General features: G+C 43.4%; 1 protein-coding gene and 2 long non-coding RNA genes across 5 annotated transcripts in view; 1 reads left to right on the top strand and 2 right to left on the bottom strand.

Moving 5' to 3' along the window:
- Window positions 1-584: 584 nt before the first annotated feature.
- LOC106045216 (uncharacterized) lies at window positions 585-2,069 on the bottom strand. The gene is made up of 2 exons (XR_001212660.3): window positions 1,310-2,069; window positions 585-1,200 (listed from the first exon to the last, which is right to left on the bottom strand). It is a non-coding gene; the product is annotated as an uncharacterized lncRNA (long non-coding RNA).
- Window positions 2,070-3,670: 1,601 nt separating this feature from the next.
- Window positions 3,671-20,581, bottom strand: LOC106045218 (uncharacterized). Of its 3 annotated transcripts, none has more exons than XR_010832922.1 (4): window positions 19,583-20,581; window positions 16,273-16,337; window positions 13,712-13,882; window positions 3,671-6,603 (listed from the first exon to the last, which is right to left on the bottom strand). It is a non-coding gene; the product is annotated as an uncharacterized lncRNA (long non-coding RNA). The 3 variants fall into 3 exon arrangements; XR_001212661.3 differs by lacking the exon at window positions 19,583-20,581 and adding an exon at window positions 18,053-18,808; XR_010832923.1 differs by lacking the exon at window positions 19,583-20,581 and adding an exon at window positions 18,547-18,808.
- Window positions 18,889-23,735, top strand: part of INPP5F (inositol polyphosphate-5-phosphatase F) — a 39,271-nt gene continuing 34,424 nt past the window's right edge. The window contains exon 1 of the mRNA XM_067000764.1: window positions 18,889-19,186. Within this exon, the coding sequence (XP_066856865.1) occupies window positions 19,090-19,186 (97 nt within the window). The 5' untranslated portion in view covers window positions 18,889-19,089. The remainder of the gene's footprint in view (window positions 19,187-23,735) is intronic.

The raw sequence follows: 23,735 nt of genomic DNA, 5'->3' as shown, positions 1-23,735 counted from the left end.
TGGCAGATGGGTGAGAGTTTGGTTTACAATCTGTAAACCAAAAAGAGAGCCATTAACTCTTTTCTGTGGCTCTTTCCTCCCTAAGCCCATCTTAACTCCCCTGACAGTCCTAGCCGATCAACCTCTACCTGCCTCAAAAGACATACAAGCCTACGGGCTCCGGCAGAAAAAGCCTTGCATTTTCCTGGCAGCACGGCTGGGCTGAACGCTAGCAGCAGCTCTTAATTTCCTGCAGGCTTGAATCTGACACAAACCTAACTGAGGGAAAGGAGGGTAAGTGAAAGGGCAGCAACGCTGAGCGACGGTGGAGTCTCAGACAGCTTATTCTCGGTGATACTTCCTTCTGAGCTTATTTAGCAGGTTAGCATTTATGGGGCAGGCTTGACTTTTCAATAGGAGGAAAATAATCAATGCATTACAAAATCAGGCACTATATCTATATTCTTCGAGGTAAGGTTTGCAGCCTCTCATTTGGATTTGTGCTTTTATTGAATGAAGAGTGTGGAATTAACCACATCTTTATTTTTCTTTCTGTGATAAACCTGTACTTTATTTCTTTCTCATGTCATGCATTTTTATTTTCATAATTTTTTTAAAAAAATGCACTGATGTGTAACTTACATAGGTGTTTCCAGACACCTGTCTCAGCTGAGGCAACACGAGTTTTCTACCATCCAAGCTCTTTCTTCCAGACAGTGAAATTCTCCCAGTGTCGTGTGGTGATGTTTTTGCTTTTTCCCCATAAATTCTCTGCTGGGAACCCTCCAAGAGTCCCCAGCAGTTGCTGTCAGAGCCCGATCCATCCACTTCTGACGCACCCTCTCGTGTAACACTCCCCTCACACGGGGGCAGGAAAGCCAGGGAGTTTTTTGTGCTTAGGATTTTCCCCAGTGTGTTTTCACTCCCAAGGACCGCATAGCTGAAGCTGCCTTTGTTGCCAGGAGTTGGAACAGATCCCGAATATATTTGTGTAAAGGGCAGAGGAAGAAAACACCAGCTTTTGTACTGGTTCACATGGCCGGTTCCGTGTATGATTCCAGCAGGTCCCGTGCAGCAGGCAGGTCTTGGCAAAGCCAAGCTTTCAGATGTGAAATCTACAGAACTGACGTTCCTTGGGCTTGAGCCAACAAACGCGTTTCCCACCGACTTAATTTGCTCCACGTTGCTCTGATAACGGCAAACTCCAGTCAGTGGAAGAACCTAAAGATGTCAGTATGTGATAATTTAAGACTCGTCATGCACAGTTACCTGAAGAAAACGTGCTGGTACGGCACTGCCACGAGATCCAGCGTGCGCCGAGTGACTTTACCTGGTCACAGAGCTCTCTTCCTCTGGGCCAGGCGGTCCCGCGGCATTACGGGGAGGGGATAGCGGGGTCTTCGCCCCTCCAGCCGCCCCTCGCCCTTACGTCGGTGTCCCAGCTTCACCTATGACGTCACAGCAGCGTGACGTCGCACCGGGAGGCGAGCGGCCGCCGGTGGCCGGCAGAGGGCAACTCGCAACCGCGGATGGCCGCGGCCACCGGGGGGGCACCGCAAAGCCAGGGGGAGCCACGGGCTGGGCGAGGAACCAGGAGCGGGGCGGGGCGGGGCGGGAGAGGGTGGGATAGGGTAGGGTGGGATGGGATAGGATAGGATGGGATAGGATAGGATAGGATAGGATAGGAAAGTAGGAAGCGGAGCGAAGCAAAGAGAAGAGAAGTAGAATAGGAGTAGCGTAGCGTAGAGTGGAGTGGAGTAGAGTAGAGTAGAGTAGAGTAGAGTAGAGTAGAGTAGAGTAGAGCACAGCAAAGTAAAGTAGGGTAGGGTAGGGTAGGGTAGGGTAGGGTAGGGTAGGGTAGGGTAGGGTAGGGTAGGGTAGGGTAGGGTAGAGTAGGGTAGGGTAGGGTAGGGTAGGGTAGGGTAGGGTAGGGTAGATAGTTTGATTGGAAGGGCCCTTCACAGATCACCGAGCCCAACTGCACGGGATGGCGAGCACCGCCATGACCCAACCCGACGCGCTCCGTGCCACAACAGCTAGCTCGTAGCTCACACGATAGAAATGTGCCAGCAGTCCCACCTCCTGACAGCTTTTTACAGTACCTACTGTCAATAACAAGAAATTTCTATGAAAGAAACAAGACACCTTTTCTTGATTTCATTCATGTCCACTGTGTCCCTAAGAAATACAGGTTCTAGTTCCACCTTAGCAGTTTTATGGCATGCAAAAATCCCTTCCTGAGAGCAGCACAAGAAACAGGGGTTGGCACTGGGGTCTGCATTTCCATGCCAGAGCAGGTAATCTTTATGTCAGTCTTTGTTATGGCATGTAAGCATCATTTTCAGCTCAGTACAGGTGGTGTTGGTACAAGCATACATCAGCAAGACATCACTGAAACCTTTCAATCCTTCAAACTACGAAACATAAGCAGGTGTTAAGTAGTTCCAGCACTCTGTATCAGAGCAATTTTTCCTGACGAGGCAAGGGGGAGCTGTGCTGTGAGGCTTCTGCAGGCTAGCAGAATGCAAACTTTCAGCTCTGCTTTTTAACAAAGCGCAGCTTCAAGTGGGAGGCTGGACTACATGACCTTCAGGGGTCCTTTCCAACCCCAACTGCTATATCCACATTTTGATTTCCAAAGAACTTATTTTAAAAGAGCAAGACATTAAAATCACAATAAATTATTCAATAAGCCTTTCTTTTTTCCAAGGTTGCTATAGCTCAAGGCCAGGCCAGGCCAGGATTCATATAAGCCACTTTTTTCCCTGAAATGGAGTGCTTGCACATCCTATTTTAAAGCATACAATCACAGTGATATATATCAGCAAGAAAAGCTGCCAAGAAGTCAGAAATCATCTGACTCTGCGGGTTGCTCCAACCTTTGGATACAATAGGTGATACAGCCTTCTCTTAAATAAGTTGGGCTGTAAGCAAAGGACATTCAAGCACAGAGCAAAAATACGGACTGTGTATAATGGAGTACTGTCTACACAAATTCATCCCATTATCGCAATGACTGGTGATTATTTTTCACTGAATTTCCCTCTCAGGAGGCAACTTCGTATGTTCTAATTTGTATTTAGCTAGTATTTTAATTATATGATTCCAACGTGCTTTCCAGTCAAAAATACTCCAAGATATTCCCCAGGGATAACAAATGTACCTATTATTCTGGTTTACAAGCGTTGGAGTAAATTATCTGCAGTATCGGTAGGTGTTGAGTGGTAAGCCAGTGGTGTTGATTCCCAGTCCTTTCTGAATCCTGTTACTACAGGCATTATAATACTGCTGTGACAGGGCATCATTTTCTATTTTATCTTCCATAAGCAGAATCCAAATAAATTAAACGAAACTGAAGGATACATAGCTACATAAAATGATATATTCCAAGTGAGAATCAAATCTGTGACCACATTTAGTGTTGCTAGTGTTAAATTGCATTTGCCTGTGGATGCTATGTTTGATTAAAAGCAGGGTAGTAGCATCTATTTTAAGATTGTTAGCAAATTTTAAATACAGAGTCTGTATTTATCTTTTTCACAACAGTTAACATTAGGGCTTGAGGCAAATCAAATCAACCAAACAGAACAATTGCATGCATAATGCATTAGCTGGGCTCAGAAACCTCATTTGAAACCATTTTTGTTGAACAGTTACTTGGGGACTTGGTCACATTTATTTTCTCTTCCTCTTTTTCTTTTTTTTTTTTTTTGTTCCTCCGCACATTCAGAGGTATTGGTTCTGTAAAGGACTAAGTGTGGCTGAGCAGGAAAACATGGAATGCCAACTTTTTGTCTTTTTTTTCCCATTCTGTATGTGATTTTTTTCTTTACATAGCTTTTTTTTTTTTTTTTTGGTAAACTTTGGAAAAGGTTTTAAAGGATGCATGGACTACAGATGCCTAGAAAGACAGCATGAGTAGCCAGCCCAGAAAGAAATAAAACTCTTGGGAAAGAGGCACTCATTGTCCTGAAATTTGCCAGTTATACCACTGCTAAACAGAATCTGGATGCTGAAGTTCAGTTTGCACATTATAGACAATGAGGCAGGTTTAAATTAAATAACCTCACCAGACCTGAGGTGAGGACATGACACTAAAACCATCATTTTGAAAACTCAGAAGCCAGCTGGGAGAAGAGCAGCAGGCGAGGAGGGTAAGGTAGCATGAACGTTGCAATTTCCCGTTGACTAACCATTTGCAGTTCGGTGGTGGTGGTATACTTTGACAGGAGCCACTGCTAGTACTTTATAGATATACGCACAAGAGAAGACAGACAGAATGGGATGGACATGAAGAAGGTTAAGAAAATGTGTAGATGGGTAAAGAGATTAAGATTATATATATATATATATATGGTTGCAACAAATCATACGAAATTGTGAAAAGGAAGCGATCACATTACCTCATTCCCATCTTGCTCAACCTGTACCTAAAACCCGCTAGTGGTGAATATTGCATGGCTCATATTAGTGAGCAGTCTATTCCTGTGCTTATTTATCCAAGCTCTCACTTTCTGCCTAATCTAACTCATCCTTCCTGCAATCACTACTTTTTGTATTATCTGGGCTAAGAGTTGGGATTGTTTAGCCTCAAAAAAAAAAATGGCTTGGCGGAGACTTTATCAATGTGTTTAAGTGTCTGATGGGAGGCAGAAAAGAAGGTGGGGCCAGAGTCTTCACAGTGGTACCCAGTGACAGGACAGGAGGCAACGGGCACAAACCGAAATACAGGAAACTCCACATGAGGATAAGAGAAAGCTTTTTCATTATGAGGGTGGTCAAACCCTGGCACAGCTTGCCCAGAGAGGCTGTTGAGTGTCCATCTTTGGAAATACTCAAAAGCCCAGCAGACATGTTTCTGGGCAACCTGCTCTAGCTTCTCATGCTCTGAGCAGAGGGTTGGACCACCGGAGCCTTTCAACCTCCACCAACCTATGATTCAGTGGCAGTGGTCATAGAAAACAGCTATTCTTCTCCTCTTTCCATTTTTTTTGTATATTTCAAGGCTTTCCTCTTTCCCATACATCCCTAAAGAACTGTAATTCTTCAAATCGTAAAACGTATCTCCTAAAATTCAGAATATCCTTTGACCTATTTTCAATGGATTCATACAATTCTTGAAATGATGGCATCGAATAATATAGCACCCCCATTGCGGCCTTGCTAGCAGTGGAGCAAAAGGATTATTGCACAGGTCTTATGTATAATGCTCCTGTGTATTCTTAGCATAACTGGATTTTTTTTTTTTTTTCCTGCTGGTTGGTTGATCCATTTGTGATCTAGGATTACCCCAGAACTCCTGATTAACCAGCTGTTCCTCAGTTTGTGTTTATACACATGATCATTCCTTTTCAAAATTTTCCACTTGCTGCCATTTCATTCATTTGGAACCATTTCTTCAACTTGGCACAGTAATCTCATAATGGAATCCTGATACTTGGTGGGCTTTCAGGCCCTCCTAGCTTGATGATTTACTAAATACACTGCTTATTCCATTATTTGAGCCATCAATAAAGACACAGACGAGTACCAAAGTTGTGAGTTAATGTGACTGGTCCCCACTGCTCCTGACCCCTGGTAATACAGGTAGCATGAGCAACAATAAGGAAACCATCCATACTGAGGAAGTGGTCTGATCACGTAACGCATTCCCCGCTTCTCTCTCCTCCTCTCTGGTGACAGCTTGTGGGGACACCCACTAATAGGGTGCTAAGGCCGTTAGCATTATCAAGACCCAGGTGCTGGGTCACCAGGATGTGGTGATGTCCATGATGGAACAGGGAAGCACAGGGAACACCATTTATAAAATCGGGCAGCAGCAAGCCCTAAGTTGGACTTGGACTGGAGTTGCTGCTGGATGGCAAAATCCATGATCTGGAACTGAGAATTCCAAAAATTCTGTGCAACTGTAAGCTATGCTTCATGCTATAAATTGCAGATAATAGGCTATACTGATTATTATTATTTTTAATGTAATAATAAGTCTCTAAATATAACCACAACCCTGTGGCCAGTCCTCATTCTGCCAAGAACCCCTAAAAGAGCCTGCCTGTCCTCCATAGCATTGGGTGACAGTTAACCAATAGCAACCACTCTACAGGAAAAATCCTAAACTGGATCATATTTCCTTATATAATGATGGGAAAATCACAAGAGGCAGGATCAAAGGTCATATTAAGTCAAGACTTACACAATCTGCCCAGGACTGCTAGACTGTCATAAGAGGAAAGGGTATTGATTTGATCTTAAATTTATTATGTTAACTGTTCTTTATTGTCTTGCAGGTACCTGAAAGTAGATACTTTGAATTGTTTTTTGATTTATTTTTTCTATTTTTGTCATGTAAGAAACAAGGCTGACTGATCTAAAATTCTCCAAGACTTCCTTCATTCCCTTTTTTAAGCCCTCGGATGGTGGTGCAGATTCTGCATTATATAGAGAGTTATAAACTTGCACTGATTTTTCCAAAGTTGGAAAACATTTGGTAAATTAGAAGCCCAAATACTTTTCCTGCCTTGTGGAGTCTCACTCATCCTCTGTTAGTTTTCAAAGATCAGTACTTACCACTCCAAGGCCATCACATCTTCACCTGATCCTACCAGGTCCATGACGTAATGTAGACTCCTGCAATGACAACACACACTTGTCATTTTCCCTTCAGTAACTGCTCAGAGATCAATCTATTTCTTCCTGCAGTGTCTATGGCAGGCCTATGGTGCCTTCATAAATAAAAGGGTGCCTTGCAATTCTTTTTGTCTTGTTTTCCCCCCAAAGAGATAATTCAGTATATATAAGTATATATATATATACTGAATATAATATATATATATAAGTATATATCGCTTGTAGGACATCTAAAAATTTTCAGGAATGACTTTGGTTTTTTCTCAGAAACATCTTTTGGTAAAGCTGAGTCATCTGTGTAGCTACGTTATCAGTCACAGCGCTACAGCTCTCTGATGTATCACGCACAGAATTAGGGTATAAAGCTGTCATAGATATGTAGTGTATATATTGCACAAATACATATATATGTTGTAGCATAATTAACATGTCAAACAAAATGAAAAGCATGTTAGTAGTTACCAGGCATTATGTGAGGCTCTGATTTCACCTTGGCTTCTTACTGGTATTTCCCTTCACGAATGACTCTAACAATACAGAACTTCCCAGATTTCTCTGAGGTACCATCTTACATATTTTTTTCTCTCTTATTATCTCCATAGAACACAGAGCTTTCACTTATCTGCAAATTATTATGATTGTAATCTCTTCCATAACTTCATTTACAACCATTTTGCACATATCGGTGTACTTAGGCTATAACACCTCTGCACAGTAGAGAAATATTATCTTCAGTCGTGTTTGTAAAACGAAGACAAGTAATTTATCCAGGGGTAGACAAACAGAACAAGGATTCGTATTTTCCAATTTTCAGCCCTCTTTTTCAATCTCATGTCTATCTTCGTTCCCTGGGTTTTACAATGACCTACATATCATTGCACAAGAAGTGCAAAGCCAGCAATAAACACTTTTAGCCTGTAAATAGCAATGATCATCTATGCTAGTTATTTAAGCACAGAACATTTAATCTCTCAGGAAAATAATGTTCTTTTAATCTTCTGGTTTAGCCCGTTGAGAGTCACAAGAATTGTAATTACTGGCATGGTACTTAACTGTGCATCAAGTGCTTGAGCACTGCAAATTTTATACATCCCTTTTTATGCACAAACCACAGATGAAGGAAAAGCTGACAATGTTTTTTGACCTAAATCATCTCCTAGCAGCTGGAGAGATTCTGCTCTCAGGGGAAAAGGGCTCAGAGTCACCCTCAGCACTTGATACATCCCGAATCCTTTCTCACACACTGCTGTTCTCTGCAGTGTAAATGCAGCTCGATGAGGACACTGAGGTTCTGTAAACATGGGATCTGTTGGAGAACAAACAGTGGGTGCATGTGGCAATGAGGCACGCTCAGGGTTTCGCTGTGGCTTTCTGTGTCTGCTAGAGTAACTACAATAGTGATGTTAAAAATAATCACCTCTTCAGCCAGCATTACGGTGCTGGCAAATCTGGTTTAGATACAGGGAGGCATGGTGGGCACCAGCGTATTCCTAAACCAGACACGATCTGACTTGGCATTGCTTCGCAACTCATAACGAAGTGCCAAATGAAGTGCCAAATGAACGACATTGAGGGAAATCCTGACTAAAAAATTAAACTGCTGCTGTTCAGTAAGGGCCAGCTACGTTCACTATGACTCTGGTTACTGTTATGTGGAGCCCAGCTTCATAAACAGCATTTTAGGAGGTTGTTCAGCAGCTGCTTTAGTTCCCCGAATTCAGTTCGCCATACGCTGCACAAATGCTTGTGGCTGTACAGTGCAGGCACAGTACAGGAATAGAAACATACAGCTGGGAAGGAGGAAATGGTTATTTAGGCTGGCTTGAGCAGTGCTGCCGAATGTCACAGGATGTCAAATATTACCCTGAAACGTTCCTCTGGAACAGCAACTTCCAAGAAACCACTTAAGAAATTGATTCAAATTGGCTAAATGGTATCAGATGAAAAATGAACTTCTTTTTCTCTGAAAGACATTATGTTCCAGAGATCCTAAAAGCCTACTTTTTATCCTTTCTAAAAGGAAAAGTCTTGGTTTTTGTTTTGTTTTGTTTCTTAATGTGAACTATTTTGCTCTTAAAAAGCAACCTAAGTTTAAGAGTAAAAAAGGAGGTAAACTCTTCTAAAGGGTAATAAGCCTTTTAATTTGCTGTCAGACTATTTTAAAATCTTACTTACTGAATATCTCTTCAATGAGGTGCTAACAGGTTTCCGTCCTATGTTTTATTAAATTTATTTTGCTGACACAGTGTGAGCAAAACTTTATTGTGTCAGCAAAAATTTATTTTCCAAGACACCGAGTTTAATACTGTTTCACAAATAGAAGCACGAGCAAGACAGTATTGTCTTTGAAACATTTCCATACGAGCCTAAATTCTGACCTCACCTCACCCTAATATAAATGCCTGGTTGTGAGAAAGCCTATTTTACAACACCTACACTGAACGTTTCTTTTATCAAAAGGCAGGTTTGTGTAGGTCTAGAAAGGAAAGTTTCTTGTACGACAAATGTGCAAAAGCCCCCACATGGGGAAAACGAGTCTGTTGTGTGGATTTCTTTGATGCTTTCTGAAAAATGGGATTAATGCTCAAGCAGCCCTTAATAAATGAAAAGACTAAACTGGGCCTGCGCAGTAAAAAATATAATCTATTTAGTGAAGGGTTTTCTGTGTCTGAAATAGTCTACGCTGTACACTTGCAAAACTACCGGAAAAACACTATGCCTGTGTGATCAAATTGGGAAAAACAAGTGGAATCTGCTGTAAACTAGCTGCGGATTTTATTACAAGGCTGGTGAAGATTGGCGGTCATCTACCTCGGAGAAACTAAGAATTACACGTAATCTTGATACACTATAAATAGTATTTTAACTTATGAAGGTGGACCAACGACACAAAAAACAATCCTTCCATGTGTGATTGCGCTTGCCTGGTAGACAAGTGAAATCTGTAATTGTAGAATAAAATAAAACAACGTAATTGTAGGCAGTCAAAGCATTCCCATTTACTTTTGCAAATGGTCTCATTGATTTGATCTTAACAGAAAATGCAACACGGGGAAGTCAATATACTACCCATAGGGCACATGGCATGTTGCAGATGTTAACCACATGCACATTGTTTTGAATAGAAAATCGTATTGTTTTCCTACGTGCTCAGTGGAGTCAATGGAAATGTTCCCATTGGCAAATAAGATATTTCCATGGGAAAGGAGGAAATGCCAGAGTCCCTCTGCCTCTAGAGATAACAACTACAGCTGCCATATGAAAAAGTTATTCCAGTGGAAAAAAAAGTTAAAAATAAATTCAGGCAAAAATTCTTATGGTGAGCTGCTTTCCCTGGTTTTGAGAAAGTTTTCAATTTGTTGCCAAAAGGTATCATTCATGCCAGTGGTTTTGTATTTTTCTGTTGTAAAACAAAATATAAGCATTTTTCAGAACATTTAATATTAAAAAGACTTTTACAGGTATCTCTGAAGTGTTCTGGTGCCGACTGTTGGCTGTTGCAAATCTCTTTTTATCTGCTTTATTGCCAGTCAGAAGAGCCTTCTGTTCCTTGTTCTGTGCCTTGTGTTACTTCTGTTCTGAGGAGGTTCCTTTCCAGAGCAGGCTTTCAGAGCATCCATTTAATGCCTAACACAACCCATCTAAAAAGTCCATAGAAGGCATTTCAAAAATATTTTAGTTGGGAAGTCACTCGAGCCCTTCCTGCATCACAGCTCATTGCCCATGTCCCACAGCTGGGGAGCTGCCGTATCAGGTTAGTAAATATCTGATTAAGGATTAGGTAAATTAAGGAATTTGACTGGAATATTGTAGAAGCCCTCATCCACAGACGTGATTGAAGATAGTAAATCATCGTGGATTTATTATTCGTATTTCTCTATTAGTGGGAACACATTCAAGCCATCTGAGTTGCAGAAAGAGGCAAACCAGTCTGTCTTGTCTGCAAATAACCAACCTGCAAGAAAATCAGCAGGCAGAACAGGAGGCCAGCTGGACCGAACAGGGAACGCTCACATGCAAAAAAGGAGCATATGGAAAACCTAAGTGCATATGGACTACCAAGGAGGAATACAGATGCATCGCCTGGGCACACTAGGATGGAAATAGGAAGGACAAAGCACAGCTAGATTAAAAACTGGCAAGGGGTATGATGAAGAAAGGCTTCTATAGCTACTTTGGCATCAAGATGACCAAAGGTAGGTAGGAAGAGGACTGACATAGGGACTACTTAAATAAGCTGACATGCAAGTCTGTGGGAACTGTTGGGATGCATCCTGAAGCGCTGAGGGACCTGGCTGATGTCACTGAAGGACTGCTTTTTTATCATCTTCATCACAGCACTTGACAGTTCTGTAAACTACTAGACTGAATATGCCTTAAATAAATCATAGGGTAGCAAAAATTACTTCCACTCCTTGTCGGATAGCTAAATAAGTGATGGCTCAACTTGGCAGTCCAAAGCGAAGCAGTAAATATCCGTACCACAAAACTTCCACCAACTGCACCTGTGAGCTGGTATCTCTGATAGCAAAGGAGGCACGAGCTGAATATGACAATATAATACTGGTAAACAGGATTGCTTCAAATATGTTATAGGCATACTGACTGCCGAAGACGATTTTTCTGATGCTCATCTGGAAGCTACCAGAGCATGAAAGTCTCTCCAAACAAACAAAAATATTCCACCATTTCTTAATCACAGGCATTCATAAATAAAAATCCTCACGTTCTCTTACACAGTTGTTTCTGAAACTGACGGCATTAATCTCAGGAAGAGCTGTGTATTTATCCAGCCTACCCAGTCAATTGTACTTGCAGGTACGGACTGTCACTATATCAGATCACTTCCCATTAATCAACATTTAAATTTGAAATCAAGCTGTGGGCAATCAGGTAATACTGAGAGTGAGAGTGCATGACTAATGCCTGTGCATTTCCTTCCTGTTAGCTATTGTCAATGAATTGCAAAAATGCAAAGTTCCTTCTCCTTTTTTTTTTTTTTTTTTCTCACTAGCTGAGGCTCACAAGCTTATGAAAACACTGTCCAGCTGTGAATCTAAGGAAACCGCATTGAATGTAAACAGAAAACTACCCAAGGGGAAAAAAAAAAAACTGATCAAAGGGTGAACAAGGGCAAAGCAAAGTCCGTCCTTGAATTCCTGCAAGGAGCTCTGAATTATTTTAATGGCAACCCTACACACTGCACTACAACACTGAACTGCCTGGAAAATGCACGCAGAACGGAGATGCTGCTGCAAACGGCAGTGAAAAATGTCCAGCACATGATCGTGCAGACTGCACAGAAATGGAGAAAAGAGATGGGAGCAAATCCCATCAAGGTATTTAGTTCCCAGTCTTAAACCAGGAAAGTTCTGAATCCTGTGCTCATCTTAAAAGGCAGTAATGTCTCATTAAATATAATTTAATTTCTACATATAAAGTCAAGCATACAGTAAATGCTTTTGCAGACGGGATGTTCAGCACCCTCCAAAATCAAGTGCTTGCCTGGGTCTTGAATGTGAAGGTGCAAGAAGGAGATTTCTCATTTCTGAATGTCCTTCAGTCACGTGTTTTGTAGCATAACAGACAGACATGTTTGATTTATACGCTAGTGGAGAATGTTGTGTCAGAGAGAAATCAGCCTTTTCAGAGCAGAGTTCTGAAACAATGCTGTTCGATGCGAGGGAGTTGAACACCAGCTGGTGTAGCTGTGTATTGTGCTGTGACAAATACCAAGTCCAGTTCAACTCTAACTGACAGGGTGGAGTCCACAGCAGGGAGCAGGACATCTTTCTTCCTGTCATTTAAAAACTAAAAAAAAAAAGGAAATGAAGGAATGGTGGCACTGAATAAGGTGTCTACTTGCACTGCCTAGAAGACGATGACAAATATTTCAGGTAGGCAGGTGTGTACAATCGACAGCTAAAAGAGAATCTTCTACCTGCTGAGAGTTCATTTCTCAGATATCTGCCTCATCACCTGTCTGAGTGAATCTGGGCCACAAACCATTCTCAAATTTCTTTTTTCCTTAAGGCATCACACATTTCTCTGTGAAGCTGGGAGCGCTGGCAATGTTGCGGCTACTGCTGCCTGGGACTTATTAACAGAAGCACCTGCTCTGCCCTGCTTGTGTACCAGGCAGGGAAGTGAGAAAGGAGGAGAGCAAAACTCGAGAATCTCTTTTAGTTGTCAATTGCCAGCTTCTTTGCAGGGTCACAGAGTGACTTCTCTCCAGCAGAAGGTTTCTACTGAGCAGAGCATCTGAAAAACCTCAGGGTCTTGCTGCTCCTCACCCTTTCCTCTTAAAGTGAAGGCTTAAAGTGAAGGCTGCTCCTCACCCTTTCCTCAGCTAAATGTGAAAGACACAGCTTTCTTTGCAGAGCAGGAACTTTCACTTAGAACACAAACTCTGTCCCAGTGCAGTCTATTTATTCAACTTGCAGTTTTACAGTACTTTCTCTTCTTGGGCTAGGCTTCGTTTTATTGCACTATAAATGTTTCTCATTTACAACTAAGGAAACAGCACGATGGTGTTCTGCTAGGAGAGCTGCCTGCATCCGTCTGTTGCTAAGAGTCTTTCTGTGTCTGCTTGCCTTCCTCCCCTTCCTAATTGTTTTTATCTATTTATCTCCTTGACGTACATTTCAATTCTAATCAGCAACTAAAAACTCATGCCTGAGGTTTATGACATTCTTTCTTTCTGTGCTCTGATTCAGTTCAGATTTTGCTGTACTTAACACATTTTTTCCCAATCCTTATCCTAATTTTTCCTATTTGAAGGAAGTATTTCTTTTTAAAGAAATGTTATACAGAACCAGTAATCTTTCCTAAACCCTGCCTGCTTGCATCATTCAAGCAGTATAAAATGTCAGAGCCTGGCAATCATCGGTCAGGTTAAAGACTGCCTGCAGAAAGCCAGAAGAGCTGACTTTTTTCACCAGCCTTCTCCCAGGACTTTAAAAAGTGCCTCAGGATAGAGATGCATAGCAGACTGAAAAGAAGGTACCTGAAGCCCATGTTCCTAACAAGATATCCTTGAGATGCAAGTTGCAGTAGCTACTGTGTTAAGGCTGATGCCAGAATAGGTACAGAAAATAAAGAGATGTACCTTTCCTTTTGAAACTCCCATTCACTTGACGTTAACAGCAGAAAAGATTTGGTAACCATCTAAAAACCTTCTGCGTGTTCCGGCTGCCAATACTGTTCAGGCATCAGAAATACTTTTCTTCTGTCCCAAACCTGCTCACAGCTCTTCTGGCCTCACACCCCGAGTGTACCCCTATTCAGCGAGACAAGAAAGAATGGGAAGAAAGTAAGGCAGGAGTTAGTCCATGAATGCAGATACTACAGGTAACAGGGAGAGATAACAGGAGAGAAGAACAGGAAAACGGAAAAAGAGAGGAAGAATTTGGAAAAATGAAAGAATGACCAAGAAAATAAGACAGAGAAAAATTCAGCAGGAGCAAATAAAGGGAAACTAAAAAATTATCTTTTTTACAGAAATATTCAGCAGCTGTAGGTTGTTTTTGTAATGATAAACACTGTATAAAGCATTTCACCATCAAGAAATTAGAGTATTTGTTAAATAAGGTGAGCAGAGGAGAGAAAGGGAAATGCATGGGAAAGAACAGAGGAAATGGTTTTGGGGGCAAAGGAAGAATCCCACTGAAACATAAAGCCCTCATCTCTTTTGAATACAGATCTTCTCTGTTGTCCCTAAGAATAATTCTTAAGTGAGTATCTTTCACATTTAATTTATACAAAGGCATTTTTAATCTAAGAGCCCGACACCCTTTCTCATCTCTGCTTCTCCTATTTTAACTTGCAGGGCAGAGGCTTTATGAGCTTTAATGCATTGTGGAAAGGTCAAAACTAAATTTCAGGTCACTAATGCTGTCTGGTACAGCTGAACATGCAGTCTCATTCGGACCATTTATTAGGCAGCAAAATTTATCAGAAGTCAAATGTTTTCAGTAGCCCTGCAATTGCAGAGACCAAAGCCTTATGTACGCATTTCCTCAGAAAGCTTCTGTCATGAATATGACTTTTTTGTTTCATAATTTGTAAACAGTCCCAGAGAGTGAAAACTTATTTTTATTTTTGTTTATGCAGGGCCGTTTTTCTTCCCAGACAGTAAAGAATCTTCTATAGAAAGTTGTCTATGAAGAGCAGTCAATATGCCCATTTTAAAATTTATTCTCATGAATATAGCATTAACTAATATCAATACTGCAATACGGAGGAAAATTATGTCTGTTAAACAAGCTACCAGAGCTGCACTGGGAAAAAGGCTAGTCATGAGAGACTAGAGATCACATCTGTCACTTGTAAAAGGACTGCATGTTGTTATATCCACTGCCAAAATTATCTGCTTCCCATGTGTTACACTAATAATTCTGCATCTTGGCTTCATTTTCCTAAGGTCAACGAAAGATGAGTGGAAGTTTCATATATGTTTGTAGAACCAAGGCCTGTGGATGCTGTGTGAAGCAGAGGTCAATTTGACTAATATTATTTAAGTCATTTGCCACTCAAGCTAGACAGGACCTAGGACAACTATTGCTGAGGTTGTTTTATAGGGAAAACAAACAAAAAAACAAAGCAAACAGCTGTAATAGTGCCAGCATGAACTACAGAAGAAAAATACTCACATCTAAATGGAAAAATAAATTTTTCTTCACAGAATACCACGTACATTGTTCTTCTGGATATACACTCTTTGCCTACAGGATTACCCTGTAGCTTTCCATAAAATACTTTTAAAGGTATTGTAGGAATTACTAGAACATCCTTGTTGGTGTAACTTTTTTCAAAAAAAGTTTATTTACATTTATTTATAAATGTATATGCAAAGGACTTAAATAATACCAAACACTTGGCATTAGATCCTTTTTTTGGAGCTTAGAAAAGGCCCATCTCTTCCTTCCAGCAACTTTCCACTGTCTACAATGATGAACCAAACAAGCTAATGAGCTTGATCCCTCCTGCCTGTCTTCCTTGCGTGACATAAAACATAGATCTATTTTTTGTATTTCTGTTGGAACGTCAAGATTGTTTCAGAAAGCTTCAAGAAAAACCTTCATCTTCATGACATTCATTTTGATTTGATTGCAATGTTACTAAATTAGTTCTGAAACAATTTCTCCTCATGCTAGATACTGACACTGCAGACAGCAAAGGACAGTCCAAAGAATCAGTGCATCAACAGAATTCCCTCTGACTTACAAGGTATCAGTGAAGAAAATTGATGGGATGGAGGATGAAAGCAAAACAAAATACACTGAAGAGCTTTAAGTCTCTGCTTAAGGTCTATTTATTACAAAGTGATTCAGTAGATTGCTTAGCAAGGATGGATTTAAGTATACAATAACTGTTAAGCAAATGTTGAACTGGAATTGACAATTAAGTACTTAGTTAATTGTAAAAGCTCATGTTCCATACTTAAAATGCCTCTGAAATTTCAAACTCACAAAGTCCTACAAAAATGCTGTCTTCGGCATCTTGTATTTGTCATTTTCCTGGTGTGTTTGATAGCTATGTACCAGCAAGAGTTTAGAAAACTGTATGTGAATAATCTTTAATGACGTTATTAGACACACAATTAACTCTTTAAACATATAAGCACTTTTACTATTTTTTTTCACCCAAAGAACCAAATGATTTTATTACCTTGCTTTCAGATTCCTTTTTGCAGTAAAAAAAATCCCTCTTCAAGGATTCATATTGGTGTAACACTGAAATAAAAAAAAATAAAAATAAAAAAAATCTACATCTTCTAAACACTGCGAAACACCAATTAATCTGAACAATAATCCTTCGCAAAAATTACAGTAGAGCAAATAAGATGTGAACACAAAATACTACTTTTTATACAAAGGATAGCGTAGCTTCTTTTGCTGTGTACTTTTAGAGTCTAATGAAACAACAGGAAAGTAGTGCACCGTAGTGAATGTGAAAGCCAGACCATCAGTCCCCTTGGATATGGGCATGTACAGCAACACTGAGAGAAAGCTTTGATTGCTTGTGTTTACTTAAATGCAGTTTTAAACATACTCCCTCTAAGGATGTCTTTTAATATCAGACCTATGCAAAAATCCACCCCTTCACTGCCTTTCTCTGTACGTTTGATAGGCCTTTGACAGTAGACGACATTGTGCTTATCATAGAATCACAGTGTCATTAAGGTTGTAAAAGCCCTCCAAGATCATCTGGTCCAACCATCCCCCTATTACCAATATCACCCACTGAGCCGTGTCCCTAAGCACCACGTCCAACCTCTCCTTGAACACCCCCAGGGACGGTGACGCCACCACCTCCCTGGGCACCCCGTCCCAACGCCTGACTGCTCTTTCTGAGAAGAAATGTCTCCTCATTTCCAACCTGAACCTCCCCTGGTGCAACTTGAGGCCATGCCCTCTAGTCCTATCGCTAGTTACCTGTGGGAAGAGGCCGACCCCCAGCTCCCCACACCTTCCTTTCAGGGAGTTGCAGAGAGCAATGAGGTCTCCCCTGAGCCTCCTCTTCTCCAGACCAAACACCCCCAGTTCCCTCAGCCGCTCCTCACAGTACTTGTGCTCCAGGCCCTTCACCAGCTTTGTGGCTCTGCTCTGGACATGCTCCAAGGCCTCCATGTCCTTTTAGTGAGGGGCCCAAAGCTGAGCACAGCGCTCGAGGTGCGGCCTCACCAGAGCAGAGCACAGGGGGACGATCACCTCCCTGCTCCTGCTGGCTGCACCATTCCTGACACAACCAGGATGCCGTTGGCCTTCTTGGCCACCTGGGCACACTGCCGGCTCATGTCCAGGTGAGCACTGACCGACACCCCCAGGTCCTTTTTCACTGCACAGCTTTCCAGCCACTCTGCCCTGAGCCTGTAGCGCTGCACGGGGTTGTTGTGACTGAAGTGCAGGACCTGTCACTTAGCCATGTTGAACCTCATCCCCTGGGCCTCAGCCCATCGATCCAACCTGACCAGGTCCCTCTGCAGGGCCTTCCTACCCTCTGGCACATCAGCAACTGGCTAAAGTTGCGCCAGGGGAGGTTTAGATTGGATATTAGGAAGAACTTCTTTACTGAAAGGGTTGTTAGGCATTGGAATGGGCTGCCCAGGGAAGTGGTTGAGTCACCATCCCTGGAGGTCTTTAAGAGACGTTTAGATGTTGAACTTAGTGATATGGTTTAGTGGAGGACTTGTTAGTGTTAGGTCAGAGGTTGGACTAGGTGATCTTGGAGGTCTCTTCCAACCTAGACGATTCTGTGATTCTGTGGTTCTGTGAACACTTCCTTCCAGCTTGCTGTTGTATGCAAACTTACTCAGGGGACACTCAATTCCCTCATCCAAGTCATCAATAAAGATATTAAAATGGGAACATCAAGAAGAAAACATTTCAAAAGAGATCTCTTTATGAAAATGCTGAGAAGCCGTTTAGACTCGTCTCTTGCCTAGTACCTGCTGGCGTGGCCTGACAGACTGGCACGACTCTGCCCCTGACACGGATGCCACACACAGGAATGCGGCAGGCCAGCACTGCGCTGGAAGCTGCGGGGCAGTCACCAAGCTCAGCATTTTCAGTCAGGATCTGAAGCCAAGAAAGGGAAGGAAGGGTGGGTGTCCTTTGCATACCCGCCCTGTGTCCTTTGCATACCTGCCCTGGGGAAAACATGAGCAGGTGCTAGCATCTATTACCAAAGCAAGTAGGGTTCAGTTCCCCTCATAGGGTTCCTGCGTTAGTCACATGTACTTGGGAACGACAACAACGCAGATCAGAGGTCTGATGTGACATTTAAAAGAAAAATCTTAAACTGTACACAGAATTATATAAAGCCTTGGAAAGGGAATAACCGTCCTAGCAACATTTAAGAAAATCAATCATTAAGAAGGGTGGACAGTGACAAACAAAAGATGAGCAAATCTCTTTTCCAGTGCTACATACAACTGCTTACATGGGACACGACTTAATTTTCAGGACGAAATTTAACTTTCAGGACAAAATTTAGTTTTCGGGACACAGCGAAGCCAACGAGCCCAGCCGTGCCCCACTGGCTGGGTGCGTGGTGGGGTGTTTTTTGTGGAGACCTCTTTGTACTGGGGTCCCCGGCTCCTGGGAGGGAAGAAGGGAAGGAGGGGAACCCCTGAGGCAGGGAGCCTGCGGCGCTGAGGGGCTGAGGCGCTGCGGGGGCTGTGGGGCGGGGACGTCCCCGCGCTGCTCCTTTAAGGGCTCGGGGGCGGGGCCGGCGGGCGGGGTCACGTGCGGCGCGGAGGCCGGAACCCAGGGAGCGCCCCGAGCCCGGGCGGCGCCGGGACCCCGAGGGCTGGAGGGAGCTGCGGGGAGGGGGGGGGGGCAGCGCGCGCGCGCGCGCGGCCGTGCGCGTCCCCGAGGCCGTGCCCGCGCTCGCGTCGGGAGCGCGCCTCCCCCGCCCCTCCGCCGCTGCGCGCCCGCAGGCAGGAGGCAGGCAGGGAGCCGGGAGGGCGGCGGCGGCGGCGGGATGGAGCTGTTCCAAGCCCAGGACCACTACATCCTGCAGAGCGGCGAGCGGGCGCTCTGGTGCAGCCGCAGGGACGGCGGCCTGCAGCTGAGGGCCGGTGAGGGAAAATGGCAGCGGCGGGGGGCGGCTCGAAATGGCGGGCGGGGGGGGGGGGGGGGTCCTGAGGGGAAGGGGGCACTGAGGGGGGGGGGGGGTCCTGGGGTCCTGAGGGGGGTCCTGAGAGAAGAGGGGGGCCCTGGGTTTCTGAGGGGGGTCCTGAGGGGAGAGGGGGGTCCCCCGGGTCCCTGAGGGGGGTCTCTGGGTCTCCGAGGGGGAGTCCTGAGGGAAGGGGGGTCCCTGGGTCTCTGAAGGGGGTCTCTGAGGGGAGAGGGGGGTCCCCGTGTCCCTGAGGGGGTCCTCGTGTCCCTGAGGAGCGCAGATGAAGGGTTCCAGGGGAATGTATCCTAAACAGCTGGGTATCTCGCGTATGGTATGTTACGCAGCTGTTACTTACAGCTTTCCAAAAGTGGGGTTTGTGTTAGGCAGAAAAAGCCCCATAAACAGGTATAGGACCAGCGCTGGGTGAGTACAGCCCGCTCCGTGAGCCTTAAAAGGCTGGGGTGAGCTCCGGGTTAGCAGCGGCTCTCCGATGTTTATCGACAGACCTGTTTTTCACACCGGTCCGTCCCGTGTCGTGTCCTCACGCTTCAGTCACGGTGCTTTTGTCTTTTCAGTGCTGTTCGTTTGCGTCTCTTAGGTAATATTGCAGTCCGTCTGATGTAACGTGACGTCTCGCTCCTCGTTTCAGGTTGGAGGTCTGGCAGCGCTAAGCGGATAAATCACCTCACAAAATACCTCATGTTCAGCTAGCGAGCAATGCTGCTGGTCAAGGAAATGCGTGTTTTCACACACACTCAGTCTTAAATTTGCTGTATTATAATAGGCATAAAAGCTCTTATTCTACCCAGAGTAACAAAAGCACAAACTTGCGGACTGGTTCTGGAGGCTGCTGTTTGAAAGCTTGGTTTAAAAGCATCGGTCGCTTGTTTTCATGCAGCTGCTGCTGTGATTTCCTGGAGCCCATCGGCTTCGTGGAGGCTTTGCCAGGGCTCAGCAGTCTGTCTGCGCGCTCTTCGGCAGGGCTTTGTCTGTAGTGGGACTCTGCGCTTCCGAATAAATGCGATGCCTGTTGTGCGTGACCGGCCGATTAATGAAAAGTAACCTGATAGTTAAGTCTCCTAGTCTGCTTGACGTTCTTGCTAGTCACTCTTTCTTATTTCACAGGATTTTTAGTTTTGTTTTTCCAACTCTCTGGCTCCGGATGGTCTTATTGAAAACGGGTTCTAGTAGGATGAAATGGAATGCCTTACTGGGTAGGCTGAAAGTAAGCCTCAGAAGGGAACGCTTTGATCACAAACTGACTTTCTTGGGTCAATAACTCTTCTGTATGTTAAGGCAAAGTTGGATATCTCCAAACTGGACAGTTTTATTACATCGGACAATTATAATCAAGGCCACTGAGCGGAAGTGAGTAAATAGATTGCTGTGTGATGAGTCACTGCTGAATTAAAAAAAACAAAGTCATAACTTGTATCCGTTGACATGTTGAATAGTCTCTCAAAAGGCTATGATCTAACTATGTCTCTACCAGTTTTCGGAAGCCTTGACTTAATTCTGAGCAGAATTTTGGGGACAGAGTAAATCATTACACATCTGTGGGTTGAAACGGGCAGTACTGGCAAGCGAAGTATTGCTTTATATGACAGGCCTAAGTCTAAGGAGCTGCAGCTGAGCTTTATAACGCTCTCCTCCGTCAACCATAAGGGCACATTCAGAAACTTGCTAATCTTGAAAACTGTATTTGTGACTTCTGTGAATTGTGGCAAGAATTTGAATTAAAAAAAACACCACCAACAAAACAAAACAGCGAACTTGTAAATATTTGCTGTAAACAAAATCTGAGGCTGGCCAAGGTCATGCCTGCGTTTACGTGATGTCTCTCTCTGTTGGTGTTTTTTCTGTGAAGTGCAAGTGGTAGTTGAGTCACCTGCAGGCAATCTGAATCCTTTTGGCATCACAGATTGTTAGGGGTTTTGATGTTCGCAGCGTACCTTTTTCAGTGTGGTAGAAAAATGTTGTTTAACCCTGCTGTAAGCACCTCGCGTCAGATCTTGATCTGGAGTTTGTTCACGCATAGCTTACCCTGTTTATGCTCTGCTCGGCTGCTCTAGGCCAGCAGTTGTGTGTAGATTACAGCATGGTTTTATTGCTGTCACGGGTGTAATTTATATCTGCGTGTGTATATATAAAAGAACAAAAGTAGTTAAGGCGCTGAATTCTTCTGTCACTAGAAAAAGGACAGACTCTCCTGCTGAGTGAAAACTTCACTTCTCGCTGTGTCGGCCTTGACAATCAATACCTTGCGCAGCGGTGCCAGACTAAACGAGACCGGGAGGGAGCTGTTGTTTCAGAAAGCAGGGCAGCGGTGCTGTCCTTTCCACCCTGCCCAGCCTTCTTCCCACCCCCGCAGGAGAAACAACCACCACAAGTTTCTGAGCACTGCTCAGACAGGTATTCCTCGGACCCAGCTTTTGGGCACTTCGCGCTCAGATTCCATGACCTGCTTGTAAGAGGGAGGCGGTGATAAGATGTCTCACCTCTGGAGCTTAACTAGGGGCAAACGAGCATTCATGTATTATTAAATGCGTTAGGGAATTAGTGTTACCGTGTTGGTTTTCAGCTGTTGGAAATGGTTGTGAATGGCTGGTTCAGCAACCGAAGCGATACCTCCCTCTAGATATAATACATATTAAAAAAAAAAAAAAAAAGCTTGCATATATATACACATCTTTTTCTCTAATGAGAGGCTCGTTACCAAACAGTATTTTTCAGAGTATTGAGGAAGAGATGTCAGGTTAGGTGTCTTCATCTGATAGCATGAAATCTGAACTGAGTCACAAGTTATAATGCCACCTAACGTTGCAGCTCTGTGTGCGTGCCCTACTCCTCAATGGCATTACAGAGTCATGGAAAAGTTACTTGTCGGAGTCCCTGATATTCTTCTCCTCCAGTCAAAAATCGTGAAGAAAATTCATTTGTTTGAAGTCCAATGCCTGTAAGTGCTCAGGTGAAGGCCTTGAGGATAGAAGCCCACATCTGCTTTGTGTGAGGAGTGCTGCCCTGATCCCAGGGGATTTATCAGCAGCTTTAAGGCCACAGAAGGGTCCCGAGCATCTCCCTGGGTGGTCCATGTGTTAAATCTCGCTGCTGAATTAAGTTTGTCCCACAAAACTGACTTCCTGAGGTAGTGTGCCTTAGAAATGGCCTGTCTATTCTGGAAACTATTCCATGCCAGAGACTTGCAGTTTTAGAGAAGTTCTCTCTGTTTTACAAGCTACTTCCTATGGGACCTCAAGCTGTTTCTTTCTGACACCTTAGTTTCAGCCGTAGCGGTTACGGAGCTGTTTCTCACCGGTGCCTGCTCATGCTGTTTGGTCCCCGTCCTTAGCTGTCAGCACAACACACTTGTGATACATGTGACAAACCAGATGTCAAACTGATCTGTGTTAAATGCAACACAGCAAAAAAGGGTGCTCAAAATCAGTGAGCAGTTAGTTCCCTGTTGCTGCTTGTTCCTTCCTACAGAAGCGAGCAGGGACTAGAGGAGAGCTGTGGGCTGCTGCATGTCCTTTATCTACTCAAATACACAAGTTAAAGAGTTTTGTACTTTTTGTCTGTGAGGTGAGATCTTCAAATGTATTTACCGGAGATTTTTTTTTCTACTTTAATTAAATAAGATCTACTTTGTAATTTCACCCACTTTTTTTTCTTTTTCTAAATGGATCGTAGTCAAACAAACCCTGGGACTTAACTGGGTTGATAGTATGCCACATGCTGACCTAGTTAGAAATAAATGTTGAGGTGAGGCATTTCTGGTTTAGTTTCCTGTTGAATCTTAGTGGCAGAAGAGAAGCTGAATATAACGAGGCTGTTCCTGTCTTCCCCCTTCTCGTCCTGGCTCTTTCACATATGAAGAGGTCTGGAATTGCCAAACTGGTCCTAAGTCAGATGGGTAAAGTGTCCTGGAGCTCCTGCCTGCTCTGAAATGACTTTTGGTTTTCAATAAATGAAAACCCATTTAAGCTTAATATGCTGTTTCTTGTGAGTTGACTGTTTCCTTTGTAAAGGAAAAGATAACTACTTTTGGAGTGTGCGTGGCTGAATTTAATCAAATCTGCAGTTCAGGTGGATTTGGGGCTTGTATTTTGGTAGCAGAGGTCCCACATCTTTGACCTCTCAGAGGTTCGTACTAACTAGTGAGAAGGAGGAAATCGCAGACTTCGCTGCAACAGCAATATTGACAGGAAACAGCCCTTCGTTTAGGAGGGGTCTGCACCTATACCGAAGAGCTTGTGGCTTTTCCATCTGTGAATATCGATGTTCTTGTTACAGGCTCTTTCACCGAGAGGTGAGGAGGGTGTTTCAGCTGTATCTGCAAGTGAACACGAAAACTTTGTGGCAAGCTTTAAAAAAACAAACAAACAAGTGTCTGAACTGTAGGGAAAGGCAAGTATTTCTTTCATGTGCCACTTAGGCTCTTTTCAAAGCAAATTCTTTGTTTTGGAATGTGATTTTGTTGTTTTTGTTATTTAATTGATACCATTAAG

Source organism: Anser cygnoides, chromosome 7 (assembly GCF_040182565.1).
Source record: "Anser cygnoides isolate HZ-2024a breed goose chromosome 7, Taihu_goose_T2T_genome, whole genome shotgun sequence".
NCBI classification, from domain to species: Eukaryota; Metazoa; Chordata; class Aves; order Anseriformes; family Anatidae; genus Anser; species Anser cygnoides.
Note: the sequence above shows the minus strand (reverse complement) of the source record. Positions and strands in the feature narration are given on the sequence as shown.